The following is a 20,251-nucleotide window of genomic DNA, read 5'->3' as shown; positions in this document are numbered from 1 at the left end:
TAACAAAATTTCTTGGGTAGGAAAAACAAGTGAAAATTAATTCAACTGAGGTATTCCCAAATTTCTAGAAAGAAGTCTGGATTTGGTATCTTCACATTCTTATCACTTGAAAACTTGAATTAATTAACCTTCCTCTTAAAACCTCTCATTTCTTTTGATAACATCATAGAAAGTCAGACTTTTAATGTTGGAATCATCCTTGACTCTTCCTCCCTTTTCACATAAAAACTGCTGCCAACTCATCTTTGTTAATCCTAAATCCACTAACAATCTCCTAATTAAAACCAGTACTCTTTCTTTTCTCTCTTCTCCTTTCTATACCTGTTTGTATCAGATGACTCCTTTGCCATTTACTTTAATATTTTCTCAGCTCTCTCAATTGTTCAACACTGTACTTTTTATAGGACACGGATTATATTACTTCTTTTTCCTTTGCTACTTCCTCATACTATTTCCTCTCATTAAGGATTGGTATTTTTCAATGTTCTGTCTCGAGTATATTTCCTTCCTATTATACTCTCTTCTTTGGTGACCTCATGGCTTTTATAATAATTTTTTGCACCAACTCTATCTACTCATAATCTCTCCTCACAGCTCTAGTCCTATTATTATTTCCAAATGACAATTCTTTTATTTCCAACTAGATTCCTCATTAATACCTCAAGCTTGACCTGTTCTAATATGAACTAATTATCTTCCTCCTAAAACTTCTCACCAACTACTTAATAGGCCTTTATTTTTGAGAATCATAAGATTGAGAGATGGAAAGACTTCTAGTTAGCATTCCTGCCTAAAGTCTTTCCCACTACAACTTATTTTCTCTTCTGCCATTAAATTAAAGTGCAAGTCTGACCTTGTCACTTTTCTATTCAATAAACTTCCATCTCTTTATTACCTCCAAGATCAAATATAAAACCCTTTGTTTGTAATTAGTACATAGTAGGCACTTAAATGCTTGTTGATTCAATTTTTAGTGCCTCAGGCAGTTCTCAGATTAAAAATTACAGAGCAAGTACCAATCTATATTAGTAAAGGGAATTTCTTCTTTGGGAGTTCCCTATGCCAATGGTATCAAGGGTCCAGTCCAAAAAACTTCTCTGTGTGTGATTTCCTTCTTCCCTTTCTATTTCCAGTTTAAAGTCCCCTCACCAGACTTACATAGGTCCAGAAAAATCTTCTACAAGCTTATTAGAAATACTATATCTCTGGTCCAAAGTCAAATGCCCCTCTCATTTTCTCATAAAATTTCAATAAAATTATTAAATTTATCACTCAAAATTATTATTGATAGTGAGGGATAGTGGATAGATAATGATGGCGGAAGAAATGGATAGACAACTAGCTTGCAAGTCTATTGATCTGAGGTTAAATATTCCTTCTAACACACACTGGCTGTGTGACTTTGAGCAAATCACTTAAACCTCTCTGTGCTATAGGCACTGAGGTTACAATTTGCAAAGAAGAGAAGGTGATTTAGATTAGTAGAGGGAGTTTCCTCATCTGGGTGTTCCTAGTAAAACCACAAGTCCCATTTCCATATATTTTGTTATTTCTATCTTTTGAAAATTTTCATATTGTCTTCTCCTTTTCTCTACTCTATCAAAAAAAAAGGGGGGGGGGAAAGGGAAGGACAGAATTCAATCAACCCATCAATTAGGCTCTTTGTTCCACAATGAAGGAAGGTACATTTTCTGAACACTTCTCTAGAGCCAAATTTGGTTATTATAATCACTTAGTGTTCAGTTTTGTCCTTTCCCTTTATATTGTATATTTTCTATGTGTATGTTTTCTACATTCTAACTATTTCACTTTATAGCTATTTAAATTTTATCAATCATATTAAGTACTTGCCCTTTTAACTCCCGTTTTATTTAGGACCTAAAATTCATTTCTGAACTATAAATAGTACATATTTCTCATTTCTTTATTTTGTTCCTGATTTTTAAAAAAAATAACAAAAACAAATTTAGTCTTTTATGGAGTTAATGAACTTGAAGGAAATAAACAGAGCTCAAGTCTCATCTACTAATATCAGACACAACCGAACTATGGTTAAAGTTCTAATTTCCCAATAAAAATACTTATAATGAATGCTCATAGTGAAAACATTTCAAATTTCTAATTAAGCAAAACATCCATCAACACAGGAGAAACAAAAATAATTCTTAACATACACACCCAAGGTTCACAAGAACATGTAGAGCCACATTTACATCTTTAAGTCTTTTATGATGAAAGCAGCAGGAGCTTTTTCCAGGTTCTTTTCTTGCCTCTAAATTATACAGTAAGTAGCAGCATTGTATTGAAGGAGCATGCAGGCAAGGTATTCCTTGAACATCAATGACTGACTCCGCATTCATTATTAAGTCAAAATCTTGGGGGAAAGATCACTGGCATCTCCCAATTCATAATGAAAATTCTTTGGGTACAAGAACAAAAACAAAAATACAACCTACATTCTTAGGCAAGGATAGTATTGTATCATATAGACAACAAGATTCAATGGATTCATTCTCAGAGTAGGTATTTGTTCACTAGTACACATTTTCAATTACTCATGCCTTTTCATTCTATGTGAATTTTTACTATGTATTCAAGAAATATTTTGGTTTTTAGCATTTTGTGGATACCAATGAAGTATTTAAGCTTTCCATTTGTTATAAATATATACAATGGAAGGAAAATGGCATAGTAGCGACAACAATGGGCTTGTAGTTAGAAGATCTGAATTAAATAAGATCTCAGATGCTTACTATATTATTTAACTTCTGGTTGTCTCAGTTTCTTCAATTGTAAAAATAGGGAGAATATCTCTCTCACAACAACTGAGCTGTTGTGAAAATCAAATGAGAGAATATTTTTAAAGCACACAATGAGCAACTAATAAATGACTGTTTTTTTTTTTTTTCTTGTTTCCTATACTACTACACTTGTACTCATGTCATCTTTTGTCTAAGGCAATTTTGATTCTAATCTACTAACAATCATTTATTGAATAATTACTATGTACACAAGATGCTGGGTATACATGACAATCTATTTTCAAAGATAATCACTCTATCAGGGGAAATATTACACACATACGTAAGTATATAGAGAGTGCAAAATACATACCAGTTAGGAAGGAACAACTCAAGAAAAGCTTTACTTATAATACTGTACCTAAATTGGGTCTTGAAAGACATAAAGAACCATGGGAAAGACAAGAGAATCAGCCACTGCAAATTTATAGAAACAAGAAATGCGGGGTGTGAGTAATAGAGAAAATGAACAATTAGTTAGAACACAAAGTGGAAGGAGTAGAGTGATATATGATAAAGTTGAAAAGTAAACTAAGGGGTAGCTAGATGGTGCAATGGATAAAGCACCTGCCCTGAAGTAAGGAAGACCTGAGTTCAAATCCTATCTCAGATACTTAATACTTCCTAGCTGTGTGATCCTCGGCAATTCACTTTAACTCCAATTGCCTTAAGCAGATTAAGAAGGGTTTAAAATATCAGAGGATATTTTGATCTGATCCTAGGAGAATTAGGGAGCTACTGAATAGGAAAGTGGCTGGGTTAAATCTCTGATTAAGGAAAATTACTGGCAACTCAGCGCAAGATTGAAATAATGAATCTTGAGTTAGAAAGACTAATTAGGAGATTATTGAAACAACTCAATGGTGAAGGCATGTGGAATGGGTTACATGAAAGAAATACCATAGAGAGGGAAATAATTAGCAAATGAATATGTGGGATGAAGGAAAGTAAGGAGTCAAGGACAAAGTGAGGTTAAGAACCCAAAGAGACTGGAAAAATGGTGTTTTGACACCTTTTGACAGAAATAACAAAATTCAGTAGAGGAGTAAGATGAGGAAAATAATGTTTTTTTTTGAATTTAAGATGTCTCCAGGATATCCAGTTTGAAATATCCAATAGGTAGTTGATGACACAGGAATGCAACTCAGGACACAGTCTGGAATTGGGACATCTAGATCTAGGAGTCATCTGCATATAGTAGCTTAGAAGGTTACCAAAAGAAAAGGTGCAGAGAAAGCAGAAAGGATGGCTTTGGATAAAGCCATGCATAATAAAGGATTTTGAAATGGATGATGAACCAGCAAAGAAAAGAAAAATCTGATCAGACATGTAGACAAATCAAAAGATAGTAGTACTGTCAAATTCTAGAAAGGAGAGAAGATCCAGAAAGAGTATTAACAATGTCAGATGTTATGCTTTTTTTTTCCCCCTAAGGCTGGGGTTAATTGACTTGCCCAGGGTCACACAGCTAGGAAGTGTTAAGTGTCTAAGACCAGATTTGAACTTGGGTCCTCCTGAATTCAGGGCTGGTGCTCTATCCACTGTGCCACCTACCTTCCATGCTGATGGGTTTATGCATACTTGTCTTTAATAAGACCCTTCAACCCAGAAACCCGATAGCAATCCCCAATTCCCTTTAGTGCTTTTCATCTCCCTTCCAGAGATGTCAGGGAGGGCGTGATTATCTCCTTTTTAGTGCTTTCATCACCCCTCCTGAGAAGTCACCTCCTTTTTGGGGTTCTCACCTCCCTGAAAAGTGAGGGATGGAGTGACCACCTGTGTTCTAAAACAAAAGAAATCGGGAGATGTAAAGGGCTAGAACTGAGCAAATGCACTTGGATAATGGAGCACATGAGACTAATTGCCAATCGGATGGTTCTCTATTAATTTGTTTGAAGGTTGACCCTCCCCAGCTGTTCTGTGCTGACTTGATTGGTGGGACAAAGAGGGAAGTGACCTGTGTGAGGAGAGTAGTAGGAGGAAATTGAGGCACACTCTCTCTCTCTCTCTCGTGGCAGTTGAGAGAGGAAAGTGTGTGTGTGGAGATTGCTAGATCTAATCCCCTGACCTTGATCGTAAAAGACCAAGAATAAAGACTTTTGGTGATCCTGACTCCGGCTGATTTCTGGGAAGACAGAGTTCCAGGAGATCAAGAAGGCTAAAGATTGAAAAAGGTTATCAGATTAGCAATATCAGATTAGGAAACCTAAGGCACTGATGATGACTTTGGAGAGAGTGGTTTCAGCTGAATGATCCATCAGAAGCCAGATTACAAATAATTGTGGAAGTGAGGAACTCGAAGAAACGAACACTGAAAGTTGTTATTGCTGTTTTTCATAAAGGGAGGAGGGATTTGGTATTATAGCTAGAAGTGATGGTAATGTATAATTAAGACTTTTTTAAGATTGGAAGACTTTGGCATGAAGAACATAGAGAAAGAACCAGTATTGAGGGAGAGGTTAAAGAGTAGGAATGAAAGGGGTAAAACATACTAAAGATGGAAGGGGAAAGAATTGAGGGTACAGACAGAAGAGTTGGTCTTGGAAGGGAAAATATCATCAGAGACTAGGAGAAAGGGGAAGGAAAGAACAATGGGGAAAGGTTTTGAGATAAAGGAAACAGGAAAATAGGAAGACAATGGTCAATGGGCTCAAATTTTCTCAAGTCAAATAAGCAAGGTCTTTAGTAAAAAGAGAAGTGGGAGACTTGAAGAAAGTCTGAGAGTTTCAATAGGGAGTGAGATGGAAAAATCAGTGAAATAAAAAGATCGCCTATTGACAGTATAGTTTTAATTTAGAGTGTGCCAGTCAGCAGAATTGTATGACTTCCTTTACCTCTCTTTTCAGAAGACAAATCTAGTTGAATGATTGGAATAATCCAGGAAAAATAGAGAAGCCATTTTTGGAGGACTGCCATGCTGGACTTGCCATGCTAGACCTGCCATACTACTTGGATATGGAGTCTTTAGTGTCCCATTCCCATCTCCAGTCAGTTTTAAAAATATTCTTCAAGTTTTATAAATAGGTTTATTTTCCCCCTAAGTGTAGATGATGAATTATGTAGTAAATCAGCACCACTCATTTAGAGAACAATTTATAATAAAAATGAAAGAACTGACATGAGTAGGAAAAGTTAATTAAATCTCATTTTAAAATTCCTCAAACTCAGAAAGTTCATATTCCAACTGCTTAAGTAGCCCTTACTTAACTGACTCTTCTCTTTCCCTGTAATTTTCAATCTCTCCCAATTTATTGGCTTCTTCTCTGCTGCTTACAAAAAAGTCTAGACCTCTATCTTCAAGGAAAAAAAAATCCCTTCATTTCTCTAATGCTAATATCTCTCTCCACTATTTAGCAGCAATACTAGTAAAAATCTGTATATGCTCATAGTCTCTATTTCCTTTCCATACTTAAAATTAAGTGCAATGCTTTAATGAAGCATCAATAAGCACAGTCAAACAAAACATTTCACTTCATTCCACAGGTATGGGTTTACTTCCATGGCCAAGAGGAATTCTTCATCAAGCCTTTGAAGTTACAATTGATCACTATATAGATTAGAGATCTGTTAAATGTTGTTTTTCTTTAAATTACTATGGATGTTGTATAGCTGTTTTCCTGGCTCTGTTAACTTTGTTTTTCATTAGCTCATAAAAGTTTTCTCAAGTGTCTTGGAATTTTTCACATTATTATTAACAGTACAGTAGTATTACATTATATCCACTTTCCACAAATTGTATAGCCATTCTACAGTTGGTTAGTACTCGCTTGCTTTTCAGTTCTGTTACTATAAAAATACAGCTACATAGTTTTCTCTTTTAAACTCTCTGAAGCTAAATACTAAATTGTGTCATCATTAATTCACAGCATTTTTATATAGTTCACTGACTTTTTGGATGATTATCATTTCAGAACTGTTGGACTAAATCATTAGTGTTAACAGTTGTCTTTCCATAATTCTGCCAACATTGATCACTTTTGTCTTTTTTCCTATATTTTTCCATCTCATTCACTTCCCAATTTGTTCCAATGTGGACTGGCTTTGCTACTGAGTCGAAACAGTTCTCTCCAATGATATCAAAGGTTTCTGTTATTAAATCAAAAGCCTTTTCTTATTTTTTTCCTAATTTCTGAAGCATGACACTTTTTCTTTTTCTGAGGCTGGGGTTAAGTGACTTGCCCAGGGTCACACAGCTAGGAAGTGTTAAGTGTCTAAGACCAAATTTGAACTCAGGTTCTCCTGAATTCAAGGCTGGTGCTTTATCCACTGCACCACCTAGCTGCCCCAGAAACATGACACTCTTGACCCCTCCTCCCCCTTCCTAGATACTTTCTTCTCAGGATTTTTGGGAAACTGCTTACTTCTTATCTCCTTTGTCTATATGGCCATCCTTTTTCAGGCTCTTTCACTGGATCATCCATATCTTGTCTTCTAACTATAGATATACCTCAAGACTTTGGTCCAAAGCCCTCTTTTTTATCTACTCTCTCAGTAAGTTCAGCAGCCCCCAATGGACTCAAGTATCTCTATGAAGATGATTTCCAAATGTATGTATGTCTCCTGTATCATACCACTAACTATTAAACATTCTACTCAGACATCCCATAGGCATCTCAAACTTACTGCGACCAATACAGGACTTCATTTTCATGGTGGTCCAGTCATAATGAATGTGAGGGACAATATAAGATTAGAACCAGATTATAAAGGGCTTTAATTGTCAAACAAAGGAGTTTGTTATTGTTGTTTTTTTATCCTAGAGGAAATAAACAGGGCATGACATGGTCAGACCTGTGCTTTGGGAATATCACTTTGCCAGTTTTGTGGAAAGGAAAGACTGGTAGCAGGATGCAAATTAGAAGGCTATTGTAGTAATTTCCTGTTTAACTGCTGAACTATTCTTCCTAAAGCACAGGTATAAACATGTCACTGCCTTGATCAATAGACTCCACTGATTTCCTCTTGCCTTAAGAATTAAAAAAAAAAACAAAACAAAAACAAAACAAAACAAAACAAAAAAAAAACCCCACAACTCTATTTGGCATTTCAATCTTAGCACAAATTGTCAATTCAGACAATTTCACACTACTCCACTGCAGCCTTTTAGATATTATCCAAACCAGCCTACTGCTCCTCCCACAACATTTCATCTCCAGTTTTGATGCCTTGCAGGCTGTTTGTTCCCTGGGCCTGGAAAGCACTCCCACCTCACTGCCACCTGCCTCTTCAGAATTGCATTTAAGTACCATCTTTTACATGAAGTCTTTTTGATCACTTCAAGTGGAGAGTGTCCTCCTTCACAGCCAAATGATTTAGTACATATTTCACAGATCTGCCTGGTTACTTAAGTAACAAGAATTTGAAAAAAAGAACTAATATCTAACCAGAAATCATAAGTTAGTGACAAAGAAGGATGAGGAGAAACAGCTCAAAGTGACTGGAAATTAGCAGAAAACTATAAAACTATATGTGATAAAGAAACGATTTTATCTTAAAGGTTAGCACTATAAAAACTTTTTTTGGTTTTGCTTCTATTAACTGGGTGCTTTTGCCAACCACTCTGCTCTTTAACAAATTAAAAAAACAAAAACAAAAACAAAACACCAAAACAATTCTTTGTAACCATAGCCATATAAATATGTCAGAAATGACCAGAGAACTATTGCTTGGTTGGCCATTTACCTTCTTTTGTGCTCCACATATTATATTTCCCTTTTTAGCACATATGATACCAAAAATTACAAAAGAAACTCAAGATACTTACCAAAATGTCTAATCTTTTGCTCATATTTCTGCATAAATGATTTAGATTTATCTTCATCTTCTATTTCTTTACTTTTATCTTGATTAATAAAACTCTGGGGAAAATAAGTTACATAAAGTGAGCAGAATATTTCTCTGTCCCATTCAAACTAGAATATCTGAGTAGGCCATTTTTGATAATCCTTCGAAATTCAATCATCATACATCTTTTTTTTTTGGAGGGAGGGGGAAGAGGAAACTATCAATCCAAGTCCAAGCCTTAACAGATTACCCTTAAACCCAGTATTTTTTCTCTATAGCACTTTAGTTAAAAAACAACAAAACTGTTTACGAAAGAATATTACTGTTCTATAGGTAATGATGCAGGATGCTTTCAGAAAAACAAAAACAAAAACAAAACCCTGGAAAGTCCTCCATGAACTCAAGCAAAGTGAAATGTATGTAGACAAAGTAGTAGCAATGTTCTGGGATGACCAGCTGTGAATGACTTAGCTATTCTTAGTAGTACAATCATCCATGTCTGTTCTGAAGGGCTTATGATGAAAAATCCTATCCCACACCCAGTGAAGGAACCGATTGTGTATGAATACAGAATGAAGCATTCTCTCTCTCTTTTTTAAATTTGCTTTTTCTTGAGGGCTTTTAAACTTTCATTAGGGTGGGAGATGTATGGTTTTTTTCAAAACTTGACTTATGATGGAAATGTTTTACATAACTTCACAAGTGGTTTCTTAATTGTGGGTGGAGATAAGAAAGAACCCAGAAATCAAAAATTTTTGAAAATGTAAAAAATTTTTGTTAACTGGAAAAAAATATTAAAATAAAGCAGAAAAAAACAAATCTGGTGAATAGAAATGTATAGTATTTCAGAGTGAACATACACCCAAAGATAAAATAGCATATGATTATAATTAGATAAATTTCCTAAAGATCCCTGACTTTAGCTAGAGTTAGTTCCAAATAAAAATGATTCCAGAAATCCTGATCAAACTAATGTAAGATAAATAATTACTTCTAAAAATCTCTGATAATTCCTGAATATGAAAAATTTAGTTGAAATTTCTAATAAATTTTATAGGGCAGTTAAAAAAGTTTTGTTCTTAAAACAATTTGAAAGATCTATTAAAGGACAATTTCTTTCAATTAAGTAGACACACACAAAAAGGATATTAAATCAAATACTTATTTAGCTAGGAAAACCAATGAAGAACAATTTTTCAGAACATTCTGTAACCATACTGATACACTGAGATCACCATTGCCCCAAATAAAAATTGCATTCTACTTTTCTGCTAGCTCCTGGAATTAGCAAATATTTAAAACTACATATAAAATATGAGTATTTCTGCTAATTCTTTTCTCAGTAATTTGTCATCCAGATTCCATCTCCAAGACTCATCACCTTATAACAAGCATAAATTTAAACAACAAGTCTATAGAAAAAGGCCCTATTCTATTATAAAACATTCCTAATTAATTTTGGACAAACTAATAAGACTAGCTTTAAAAACAAAGTTTAATAGTACCTAAGGCCTGCCACATCCTAGCTGTGTGAACTTGGAGCAAATCACTTCCCCTCCTGTGGGCATTAGTTTCTTATCCATAAAGGGGGCTGATAGATGGTCTCTAAGGTGCCTTCCAGCTCTAAATCTACATCCTATGATTGTCTCCCTCGACAAAATACTTATGACACCATTAGTTTTCTAAAGTCAAAGAAGCCTTTTCTTTAGGGAATATTTAATAGTTCAAGAAGACAACAAAAAGTTATTCATTCATTTTAGAATATGCATCCTATCATTATTATTTGGCATTCAGTAAGACACATCCCCTTTCCCTTTATCCTGAGATAGGTACCTACTCTAGATTATTTTCTGTTTCTGGTCACTGTCAGTTGAAAAAAATATAATGAAAAGGAAGAATGAAAAGAGTCAGAGAAGGGCAACTAATAATACAGAGATGGAGAACGGTCTAAAAAAAAAAGATTAAAATGATAAAAAGTAAAAAGACAATTTATAGCTTGATCAAGCTTAGGAAAGGATATCAATTTTAAAGTACTATCTTTACATCTTGGATATATAAAGTTCTTTAAAAAAACTAAATCCATTTTCTTTTCTTTCTATCCATTTTCATCATTGGGAAAACAAAAGCAGAAAAAAAAAACCTTTGTAAAATACATGCACAATCAAACAAAACAAATTCCCATATTGGCCATATCCAATTGTCATATTCTGCACCTCGAATCCATATCTTTTTGTCATCAAGTAGCACAGCATGATAAACTATTCCCTTCTCCCTAAATTGATGATCCAGGCCAAAAAGAGACATTTTTTTAAAATTCACTCCTGAATAAATGAATATACAGATTTTGTATGGGTTAAACACTGCTGAGTAAAAGGGATACAAATAGGAAAATCAACATTTCTTTGATCTCAAGGAGCTCATGCACCCTAATTCAGGAAGCGTTATAAAGAGTTCAGTTAAAGGAAGGATGGAAAGGTGCTAAGTCTTAAAGATGAAGCAGTGTATCATTTGGGCAATATAATTCATAATGGGTCACAAAAGGAAACTAGTATATTAGGGCATGTCCCTAACTTTTAACATCAAATGAGAATGCTTATAGCTTCCTGTACAATTCATTATACATTTTATCCCACTCATCTTATAATGTGGTCTATAATGCTCCCCCCTCCTCCCCAAGCAATTGGGGTTAAGTGACTTTGCCCAAAGTCACACAGCTAGGAAGTGTTAAGTGTCTGAGGCCACATTTGAATTTAGGTCCTCCTAACTTCAGGACTGGTGCTCTATCCACTGCACCACCTAGCTGCCTCATGTGGTCTAAGATTATAACTTAATAAGTTCTTAAGGCATTTACTAATGGTGAAAACAGTAATACTTGCTCTAAAGCTAATGTTTCTTATTTTCCAAAAACCCATTCTCTTAAGTATCCTGTATAGTATATAATGCTTTGTATTTAATTAGTTTCTGAAAAATAAACTTTATAGCTCTAGCTCAATCTGCTAACAGAAATATTCATTAGCCATCAGGTAGTTATGTTTTATTACTACTACACAGAGAATAGTAACCTCAACAGTCATCTGGCCTTATTAATTTTTTTGTTGATAAACATTTAGCAAGTGGGTAGAAAATAATAAAAGGCTTCTTATATAACAAAACATCTCTGAGATAATCTGGTTCCCTAGTGTCTCCCCTTCCCTCTCCATTCCTTTACTGCTCTGAGAGTTTCAATATAATGCCAGCTGATATCTGTTATATGCTGAGTTTCTTAAAATCTTATTTGTAGCTTGAAATTATGATTCACTTATATATTATTATGAGAATGTGTTTAGTAATGCTCTTTGATGAAATCCAACAACCATTTCAATAGTTTTATGTGATAAGCAATGTCCAATTTTAGAAATCCTCAATCACAGCAAAACAGGACTGTTAAGGTCACCTAAGTCATAGAATTTAGAGTTCAAAGAAAATTTAATGTAGTTCAACACTCTCATTTAACAAGAATAAATGGACCTGAAGATGTTATTTTAAGTGCCTTGCCCAAGGTCACACAGATAATAAATGTAGACCTGGATCTAAATTCAGATATTGACTTCAAAACCAACTTTTTCATAATGCCTGCTTATCACCTCTCTATCCTTCAACTTTGTCATTTTCCATTAAAATTGTTATCTGTTCCATTATTAATGATATGTAGGGAAAGATATTCAACTACTTTCCTAGACTAAGTTTTCTTTCAGTTTCCAGGGTCAGATTGGAGTTATGACCTTTGCTACTTTACTTATTTTTTCTTCCTTCATCAGTTAAAAAAAAAAAAAAATGGTATGTATGTGTGTGGTGGTTTAGATCAGACTTCCATGTCACTATCTCACTTAAAAGTTCTATGACTCTGGGATTAGAATTTAAGCTTTTTGATTACATGCCTTAATTCATACAGTGAGTCAGTCAATGGCACTGTTAGGAAAAGTATTGCTGCTACAAATTAACTGTGCTAGAAGTTAACTTCTAGCTTATATTTTTTGATATTATTGATTTTTATATTGTCTCAGGTATAATTTTTTCTTAGAGAAAGAATAAAATAAAAATTCATATAGATTATGTGAAATATCCTCAACATGAGTGTTTCTACTAGTAAGTAAAAATTCTTAGTATAACTAAGGATTTATTGTATCTATGCTAGTAAACTAAATGGAACAGACTATTATTTAAAAAAAAATTAACTAGTTATAAATCAGTATTATATAATCAACACTGTAATATAATTATTATCAAAAGTTGGCCACATCAAAAACAGTATGGGGGGTTGGGGGGGAGAAAGAATGAGTAAATAATGAGTACTGCTTTGTTAATACAGATATTCTAGCACTAGGATATTAAATGTCCACAAACACACATAAAATGTATTGATAGCTTTTGCTTTGTTTGTATTCCTCAATATGTACCTTATTAAAAACATCCTTACTAATGGCATCCATGTTCCATAAACACATTCTCTCTCGCTGTACCAGGGCCTCTTCTTTTTGTCTCCACTCTTCTTCCCTTTGCCTCAATTCCGACACTGCTGTTTGTGCTTTGGCATGTTCCTGATCCAGAGACTCAGAGTTATGAAGTGCTAAACTACCAAGTTTCTGTTGAGCTTCAGCTAGATTCCATTTGCATGCTACAGAACTTTTCACAAACTCCTTCTGCTTTTGGCAAGCCAGTTCAATCCCTTGGCTATACATCTGGATGGAGAACAAAACATATTTGTAACAACCAAAGTAAACAAAGCACACATTTATACAGTACAAACAAAATATCACTTTAGATTGTATTTCATAGAGGTTAAACATTTTCAATTTTCATTAAAAGATTACCCCAAATCCCAAACTTTTTTGAAGTTTGCCAGAGAATAACTAAGGAAAGACACCATCAACTACTGTATCTTTATCATATGTATAACTCATTCACCATTTAGTATACATGACCTTATAGCAGTGGTCCTCAAACTTTTTAAACAGGGGGCCAGTTCACTGTCCCCAAGACTATTGTAGGGCTGGATTATAGTAAAAACAAAAGCTCACACTCTATCTCTGCCCCTCAGCCCATTTGCCATAACCTGGCATAAAAGGCCACATCTGGCCCTCGGGCAGTAGTTTGAGAAGTCCTGCCTTATAGTATTGTCTTGTAAACCCAACTACATATAAAACTTTTAGAGGGTAAGGGTTTTTTGTAACCTACACAGCAATACAGTAACTCACACACAGTTCGGTCTCAAATATTTGTTTATTATTTTGTAATAATTAAAGTAACAAAAGCAGAAGTCCATAATTTTTCTCCTCAATAAAATGAAAACAAAATCTTTGGAGTTCTCTTCTATAGAGAATTTCCTAATTCCAAGGAATACTAAGAAGCAATCCCAGTCCTTAGTGACTTAAGTCTTCTCTTACTCTAAATACAATAGCATATTATGTTTGCATTTCTATTTCTCAATTCGGAAAAAGGTACTGCTTTCACTTAGTCCTATTAAAAGAATGCAAAACATAAGCTTTTTTTTTTTTTTAAAGGCATGTCAAAGGACTCATTACAATTGTCTGACCAGTTAAGAAGTTGTTTGTTAATTGTAAATTAGCCAATATGCTCCCTTTACAGCATATTATTTATATTTTAAATACAATCTGCCTTTAAAGGCAAGGGACTCCTCAAGGAAAGCCCCTAGCTTTATAGTTTCTGACAAGCTTGAAAGATAGGACAAATGGATATACTTCTGAATGTAGATGCAGTACTCAACTACTTTGGGATTTTGCAATTGTTCAGCTCATGTTATATTCTAATATGTAATACTTTACATGTACATAAGACTTTACAAGACAAAGCTCCTAAGTATATATAGTACAAATACTATTCCTATTTTAAAGACAGGTTAATGACTTGTCCATAGCCATAGACTAAAGAAATGTCAAGACCAGACTAACATTTTGTACTGGGGAAAAATTTTCTTGAATTTGAGGACTCATACCTTGTCTCCTCAGTGGCAAAAACTATCGGAAATTTAAGACTTTAATGTTTATAAACTGTGATAAACACTTTCTTCATACTGGTTCTAATACAGAAACTTAATTTTAAAGATAGAAAAACAAGCATCTTAAGTGTTTAGTGCCAAAAAAATGACTAAAACTAGCATTAATCAAGCTATCCATTTGCAAACTGAAATCTCACTGATAGAGCCTTTCATCTATATAGAATTCAGCTATGCCCCACAACTTCAAAGTATATAACTCTCCCTCAACCTTTCCCCCCCAAAAAAGAAATCTTTATCTTTCATGTATACATATATAGATTTTCAGATATATAGATTACATTAGCGACTCATAATTAGTGAGGTGCTAATGACTCTTCGATTCTGTCATATTGCTTTCATTTCTCAAATGTGTCGTCTTTGGTTGTTAAACTGATTTTTGACCTATTGGCTAGGGAAATGAATCATTACTGGCTTCCTTGTAAGCACTATACTTTAAAATAAATTTTTTTTATCATATATAAAAAAGAGTTTAGGGAAAATGTTAATTTTCTTTAAAGCAGCTTTAGGAATCCATTCATTTTGCAAGAACTATGGATTTCATTTCATTGAAAATTATGATAACATTTGTCTTTTCTCTATCCTGGAGAACTCTTCTCAAAACACTTCCAGTAAGGACAAAAACAAAATGAAGTAAATTGGGACACTGTAAAGTTCTTCATAAGATAAGATTCAATAACCTTAAAGCAGTGATCCTCAAACTTTTTAAAACAGGGGGCCAGTTCACTGTCCCTCAGACTGCTGGAAGGCCGGACTATAGTAAAAACAAAAGCTCACACTGTCTCCGCCCTCAGCCCATTTGCCATAACCCATGCGGCCGAATAAATGTCCTCAGCTGCCCTGCGGGCAGTAGTTTGAGAACCCCCGCCTTAAAGGGTCTACTTCAGGTAATGACTTGAGAAATGAGACCCTAACATTCCAAACTTGCTGATATTTTTTATGTTTTATATAATTTTGTTTTATTTGATATTTATAACAATTCAATGTGGTAGGTGTTATTAAGGATTCAGCACCCGCTTTTATAAGTGAGGAAGCTGAGACAAGATTGGCTTTGAGCAACATGTTTTCATAGAAGTATAGTAAAAAAATGTTATGAGAATAAAAGGGCCCCAGCCATTTGAATAACGGTGAAATGCAATCTAGTATGAAAATAAAAGCCACGATCACAAAATTGAGTCAGATGTCAAAGATTCCTGAAATTTCATTAGAATTTTGCTCAGGGAATGAGTAGATTGTTACTTCTCTATCTATTAGTATTAGTTTCACCAAATGAACAGAGAACCCCACAAAGAGGTCAAGTTAGTTTATTTAAAATTTACAAAGGACTAAGAAGAAAATAAAGATGGCAATCTGCTAAAAGTTTATATGGCATTATGAAAAAGGCTTGCAAGCCTCAGCTTCTTTCAGACTAGCTCATGGAACTTAGAACTGAAAGGGATGACAGCAATTATCCAGTTCAATCTCCTTTTACAGATTTTTTTTGCAATTTTAATTATTTGTTCCAAATCATTTACACAAATCCAAGTTTTCTAACTTCAAATCCAAAGCTGTTTCTATTAAGAGTGGTAACAAACCGGCATATTAAACCTGAATTGGTTGGTGCACCTCACTGTAGAATCATGCAATCTTTATATCAGAAAACAAAGCTATCAAATTCTCACTTCCCCTCTTCAGAGAAAGTGAAAAGGCGTATCTATCCGTGCCTAGAGGTGGCGAGACTGGCATAAGCAAACCGTGCAGCTGGCAGGGTCATCAGAGATCATTTAGCAGTCAAGGACCTCTAAAATGGCCATGGATTTTATAAAATCTTTTAATTTGGTTGGGGAAAGTTACATCTTAATATAATTGGTTTCTTTTGAAATTCTATGTATTATATTTTATTTCTTTCAAAATATTACCCTGAGTAGGGGTTCACCAGCCACATTTTAGAGTTGAGCAAACTAAGATTCAGATTTAGGTGACTTTCAGTCCAGATTTGAACCCAGGGCGGGGCAAATCTTTGTTCTTTTCATTACAGAGCACTACTTTATTTAAAAAAAAAAAAAAAAAAAAAAAAAAAAGGATGTTTGAAGTTAAGGATCCAAGGTAAAATGCGGGTTAAGAGAAGCAATTCTGCCAATTCTCAATGTTCTTGCAGAAAACATCTACTGCAATTCTTTCGCTGCATACGTGAGGGAGCTGAGTTCAAGGGAAGGGAAGCGACTTGAAGGAATTTAGAAGGGAAAAGGGACTTTCAGGGGTGGCCCGCACAACTGCCCTCCACCTCACGCCTAGCCCCACAATTAGGACGCCTCTCAGCTGATCTAGCTCCTCCATTAGACACCCCCCTCCCGCCCTGCCGGGGGTAGGGGGTGGAATGAGAGAAACCTGATGCGGGTTAGAGTGAGCGGGCGCAGACCGGGACCGAGGGGAACACGACGGGGGGCGGGGCAGGACCGGCCCCGAGGTGGGTGACCCTCCGCCCCCCACAATTCCCGGGGGTCTTGCAGACCCGCTCCCTCCCACCCAAGTTCGCCCTTTACCTGGGGGCTGTCGACAGGCGGCTGCGGGAAGCGGGAGGAGCAGGGAGACACATCCAGCTCCGTCTCCTCGTCAGCCTCCCCACGGTCTCCGGGGAGGTTCCAGGGTCCAGGCGGCGGCCACGGCCGCTCCATAACCCCGCTCCCCCCGGCCCGGCAAACCGCCACCTTCAACGGCCTCCCGGCAGACCGGAACCGGCTGCCCCGCAGCCGCCGCCCCCGGTGGGGGGGCCGTTACCCAGAATCCCTCGGCGCGCGCGGAGACGCCAGCACACGCCGAGCGTCTGCCTGGCCCCAGCCCCGCGGCGGAAGGAGACGATCCGAGTTTTACTGGCGTCACTTCCGGAAGCAGACTTAGGGTGGTGGGGAACGCTGGGGGGAAGAAGAGTCGGGCGAGGGGAAGGGGCGGGCGCGTAGGCGGACCTCGGCTTGGGGAGGGGAAGGAAGTGGCTTGTGGGGAAAGGGTGACTTTTCCTTCAGTTTTGTGGCTAGCGGAGAACGTCTTTGTAACTATTGCTGTGTACGTCTCCTTGTATTTCTGCAGACATTTTCAACTGTATCCTCAGGGACGATTCTTTGTAATCATTTTTATAACTAATACATTTGGGAGAATGCACTTCCCTCACTTTGCAGAGGTGGAACAATGTTAATGTGCAACGTTACGTGTATTATCTTAGGAATATATGTGTTCGTTTTGTTTTGCTGAATTGCTTCCCCTCCCCCCACCCTTTTCAGTCTTTGTTACCAGGAAACATTTATTGCTAAATAAAGAGATGTGTCTGTAATAATCGTGATTATAAATAACAGGTTTCTATAATCCCGTTTCCCACTACCCCTTTGCAAGTAAACGTTCCACTTCTACAAATGAGGAAACGCGCCCAGAAGTTAAACGTTAACGATAATGATTTTCTGCAGTATTAAGATGAAAACAGATAACCTTTGTGCAAGATTTTAAGGCTTTCGAGCTGGGCATTTGACCCACGGCAAGTTTTGTGAAGTAGAGATGGCAGAACGGAACACGGAAAGTGCTCGGGCAGATGGCTGTATCACTTTTTCTAAAAAGTTTCACCTAAAGGTCAACACTTTCTGATGTAGGGAATAGTGCTATCCTAGGCTTTGAGTGCCACCTACTGGGGGAACAAGAGTGAGTGCTTTGGAGAGGCAGGCTTAAGAGCAGGGGTTCTCCAACGACCCGGGCCGCAGAGGACGTTTGTGCGGCCACGGGTTACGGCAAATGGGCTGAGGGCGGATACAGAGTGAGCTTTTGTTTTTACTATAGTCCGGCCCTCCCACTGTCTGAGGGACAGGGAACTGGCCCCTATTTAAAAAGTCTAAGGACCACTGCTTAAGAGAGTTAACTAAAGGAAGAAAGTGAATTGAATAATTAAGTTGTTGATTTGGAAAAAAAAGGTCTTTGCAATAAATTCAATAAACGTATATTAAATATCTATGTGGAAGATACAGTGCTAAGCCTTAGGGATACAAAAAAGGTGGCAAAAATAGTCCTCCAGAAATTTACAATCTAATGAAACAACAAATATCTCGAAGAATCTGAGGATCAAGATATGTAAGGAATTGACATATAAAACCAAGAGCTATTATTCCTCGGTGACTTTTCAAAGACAAGTAGTTCGAAAGAGAATTCTAAACTATTAAAAACCATTGGAAAGATTCTTATTAATAAGAAAAAATGCAAATCAAAATTCCTCATGTCAAGAAAGACAAAAGAAGGAAATAAACGTTGGAGAGACTGTGAAGAGGACACAATATGGGATTGGTGTTTCTCTGAATTGGATGATTTTGGAAAGCATTTTGTAGTTATGCTAAGAAAATGATTAAAATGTTTATATCTTTGACCCATAGAATTCATTGATAGGCATATACCTCAGACAAGTCAAAGGCAGAAAGAAAAATTATGTAACACCAAAAAATTCTTACCACTGTTTGTGGTAGCAAAGAATTGGAAACAATGTACATGCTCATCATTTGGAGGATAGCTAGACAAATTTTGTTAACTTAATAAACTGTTGCTGTGCTGTAAGAAATAATGAGCAAATTAATTCAGAAATATTTGGAAGATATGAAATGATTCAAAATAAAGTAACAGAACTATAAAGATGATACATACTGCCTACAAAAATGTAACTGGAAGACTTAAAAAAAACTAAACTGAATGTTGTATAATTATATATAACTGTATAATAACCAGGGCCATTCTGGAGAAAATTTGAGAGAATGCACTCCCCTCATTTTGCAGATTTGGAACAATGTTAGTATGGAATGTTGTATGTCTTATCATATGAATATATATGTTGGTTTGTTTGCTGAACTGCTTCCCCTCCCCCCACTTTTTCAGTCAGAGTGGGGGAATTATTGCTGAATAGAGATGAAGGGAGGGATATATTCAGAAATAAAGGTGATATAAAACAAAACAAATAAAGATTACGTAAAATAAAGTGAGTGGGACAGTAAGAGAATGAGAATGGTAGAAAAAGAAAGGAGAGATTAGGAAATGAAAAGTATATTTAAAGGGGCAAGAGAGAAGACGAATGTAAGAATCTCACCAATAATTTCTGGAGTGACACTTTTTTTATTAAAGTTTTTATTTACCAGATATATGGATGGGTAATTTTACAGCATTGACAATTGCCAAACCTTTTGTTCCAATTTTTCCCCTCCTTCATCCCCCTCCCCCCCACCCCCACACCCCCCTCATAGCAGGTTGACCAATACATGTTAAATATGTTAAAGTATAAATTAAATACAATATATGTATACATGTCCAAACAGTTGTTTTGCTGTATAAAAAGAATCGGACTTTGAAATAGTGTACAATTAGCCTGTGAAAGAAATCCAAAATGCAGGCAGACAAAAATAGAGGGATTGGGAATTCTATGTAGTGGTTCATAGTCATCTTTCAGAATTCTTTTGCTGGGTGTAACTGGTTCAGCTCACTACTGCTCTATTGGAACTGATTTGGTTCATCTCATTGTTGAAAATGGCCACATCCATCAGAATTGATCATCATATAGTATTGTTGTTGAAGTATATAAAGATCTCCTGGTCCTGCTCATTTCACTCAGCATCAGTTCATG

The 20,251-nt window shown here is 36.0% G+C and overlaps 1 protein-coding gene across 1 annotated transcript in view; it reads right to left on the bottom strand.

Moving 5' to 3' along the window:
* Positions 1-17,488, bottom strand: part of CDC37L1 (cell division cycle 37 like 1, HSP90 cochaperone) — a 31,659-nt gene extending 14,171 nt beyond the window's left edge. The window contains exons 1-3 of the mRNA XM_074282843.1: positions 17,160-17,488; positions 13,022-13,303; positions 8,566-8,659 (exon numbers count right to left, since the gene is read on the bottom strand). Coding sequence (XP_074138944.1) covers positions 8,566-8,659; positions 13,022-13,303; positions 17,160-17,291 — 508 coding nt within the window. The 5' untranslated portion in view covers positions 17,292-17,488. The remainder of the gene's footprint in view (positions 1-8,565; positions 8,660-13,021; positions 13,304-17,159) is intronic.
* Positions 17,489-20,251: the final 2,763 nt, after the last annotated feature.

This window comes from Sminthopsis crassicaudata, chromosome 1, assembly GCF_048593235.1.
Source record: "Sminthopsis crassicaudata isolate SCR6 chromosome 1, ASM4859323v1, whole genome shotgun sequence".
Taxonomy (NCBI): domain Eukaryota; kingdom Metazoa; phylum Chordata; class Mammalia; order Dasyuromorphia; family Dasyuridae; genus Sminthopsis; species Sminthopsis crassicaudata.
The sequence above is the reverse complement of the archived record's forward strand: the minus strand, read 5'-3'. Positions and strand labels throughout refer to the sequence as shown.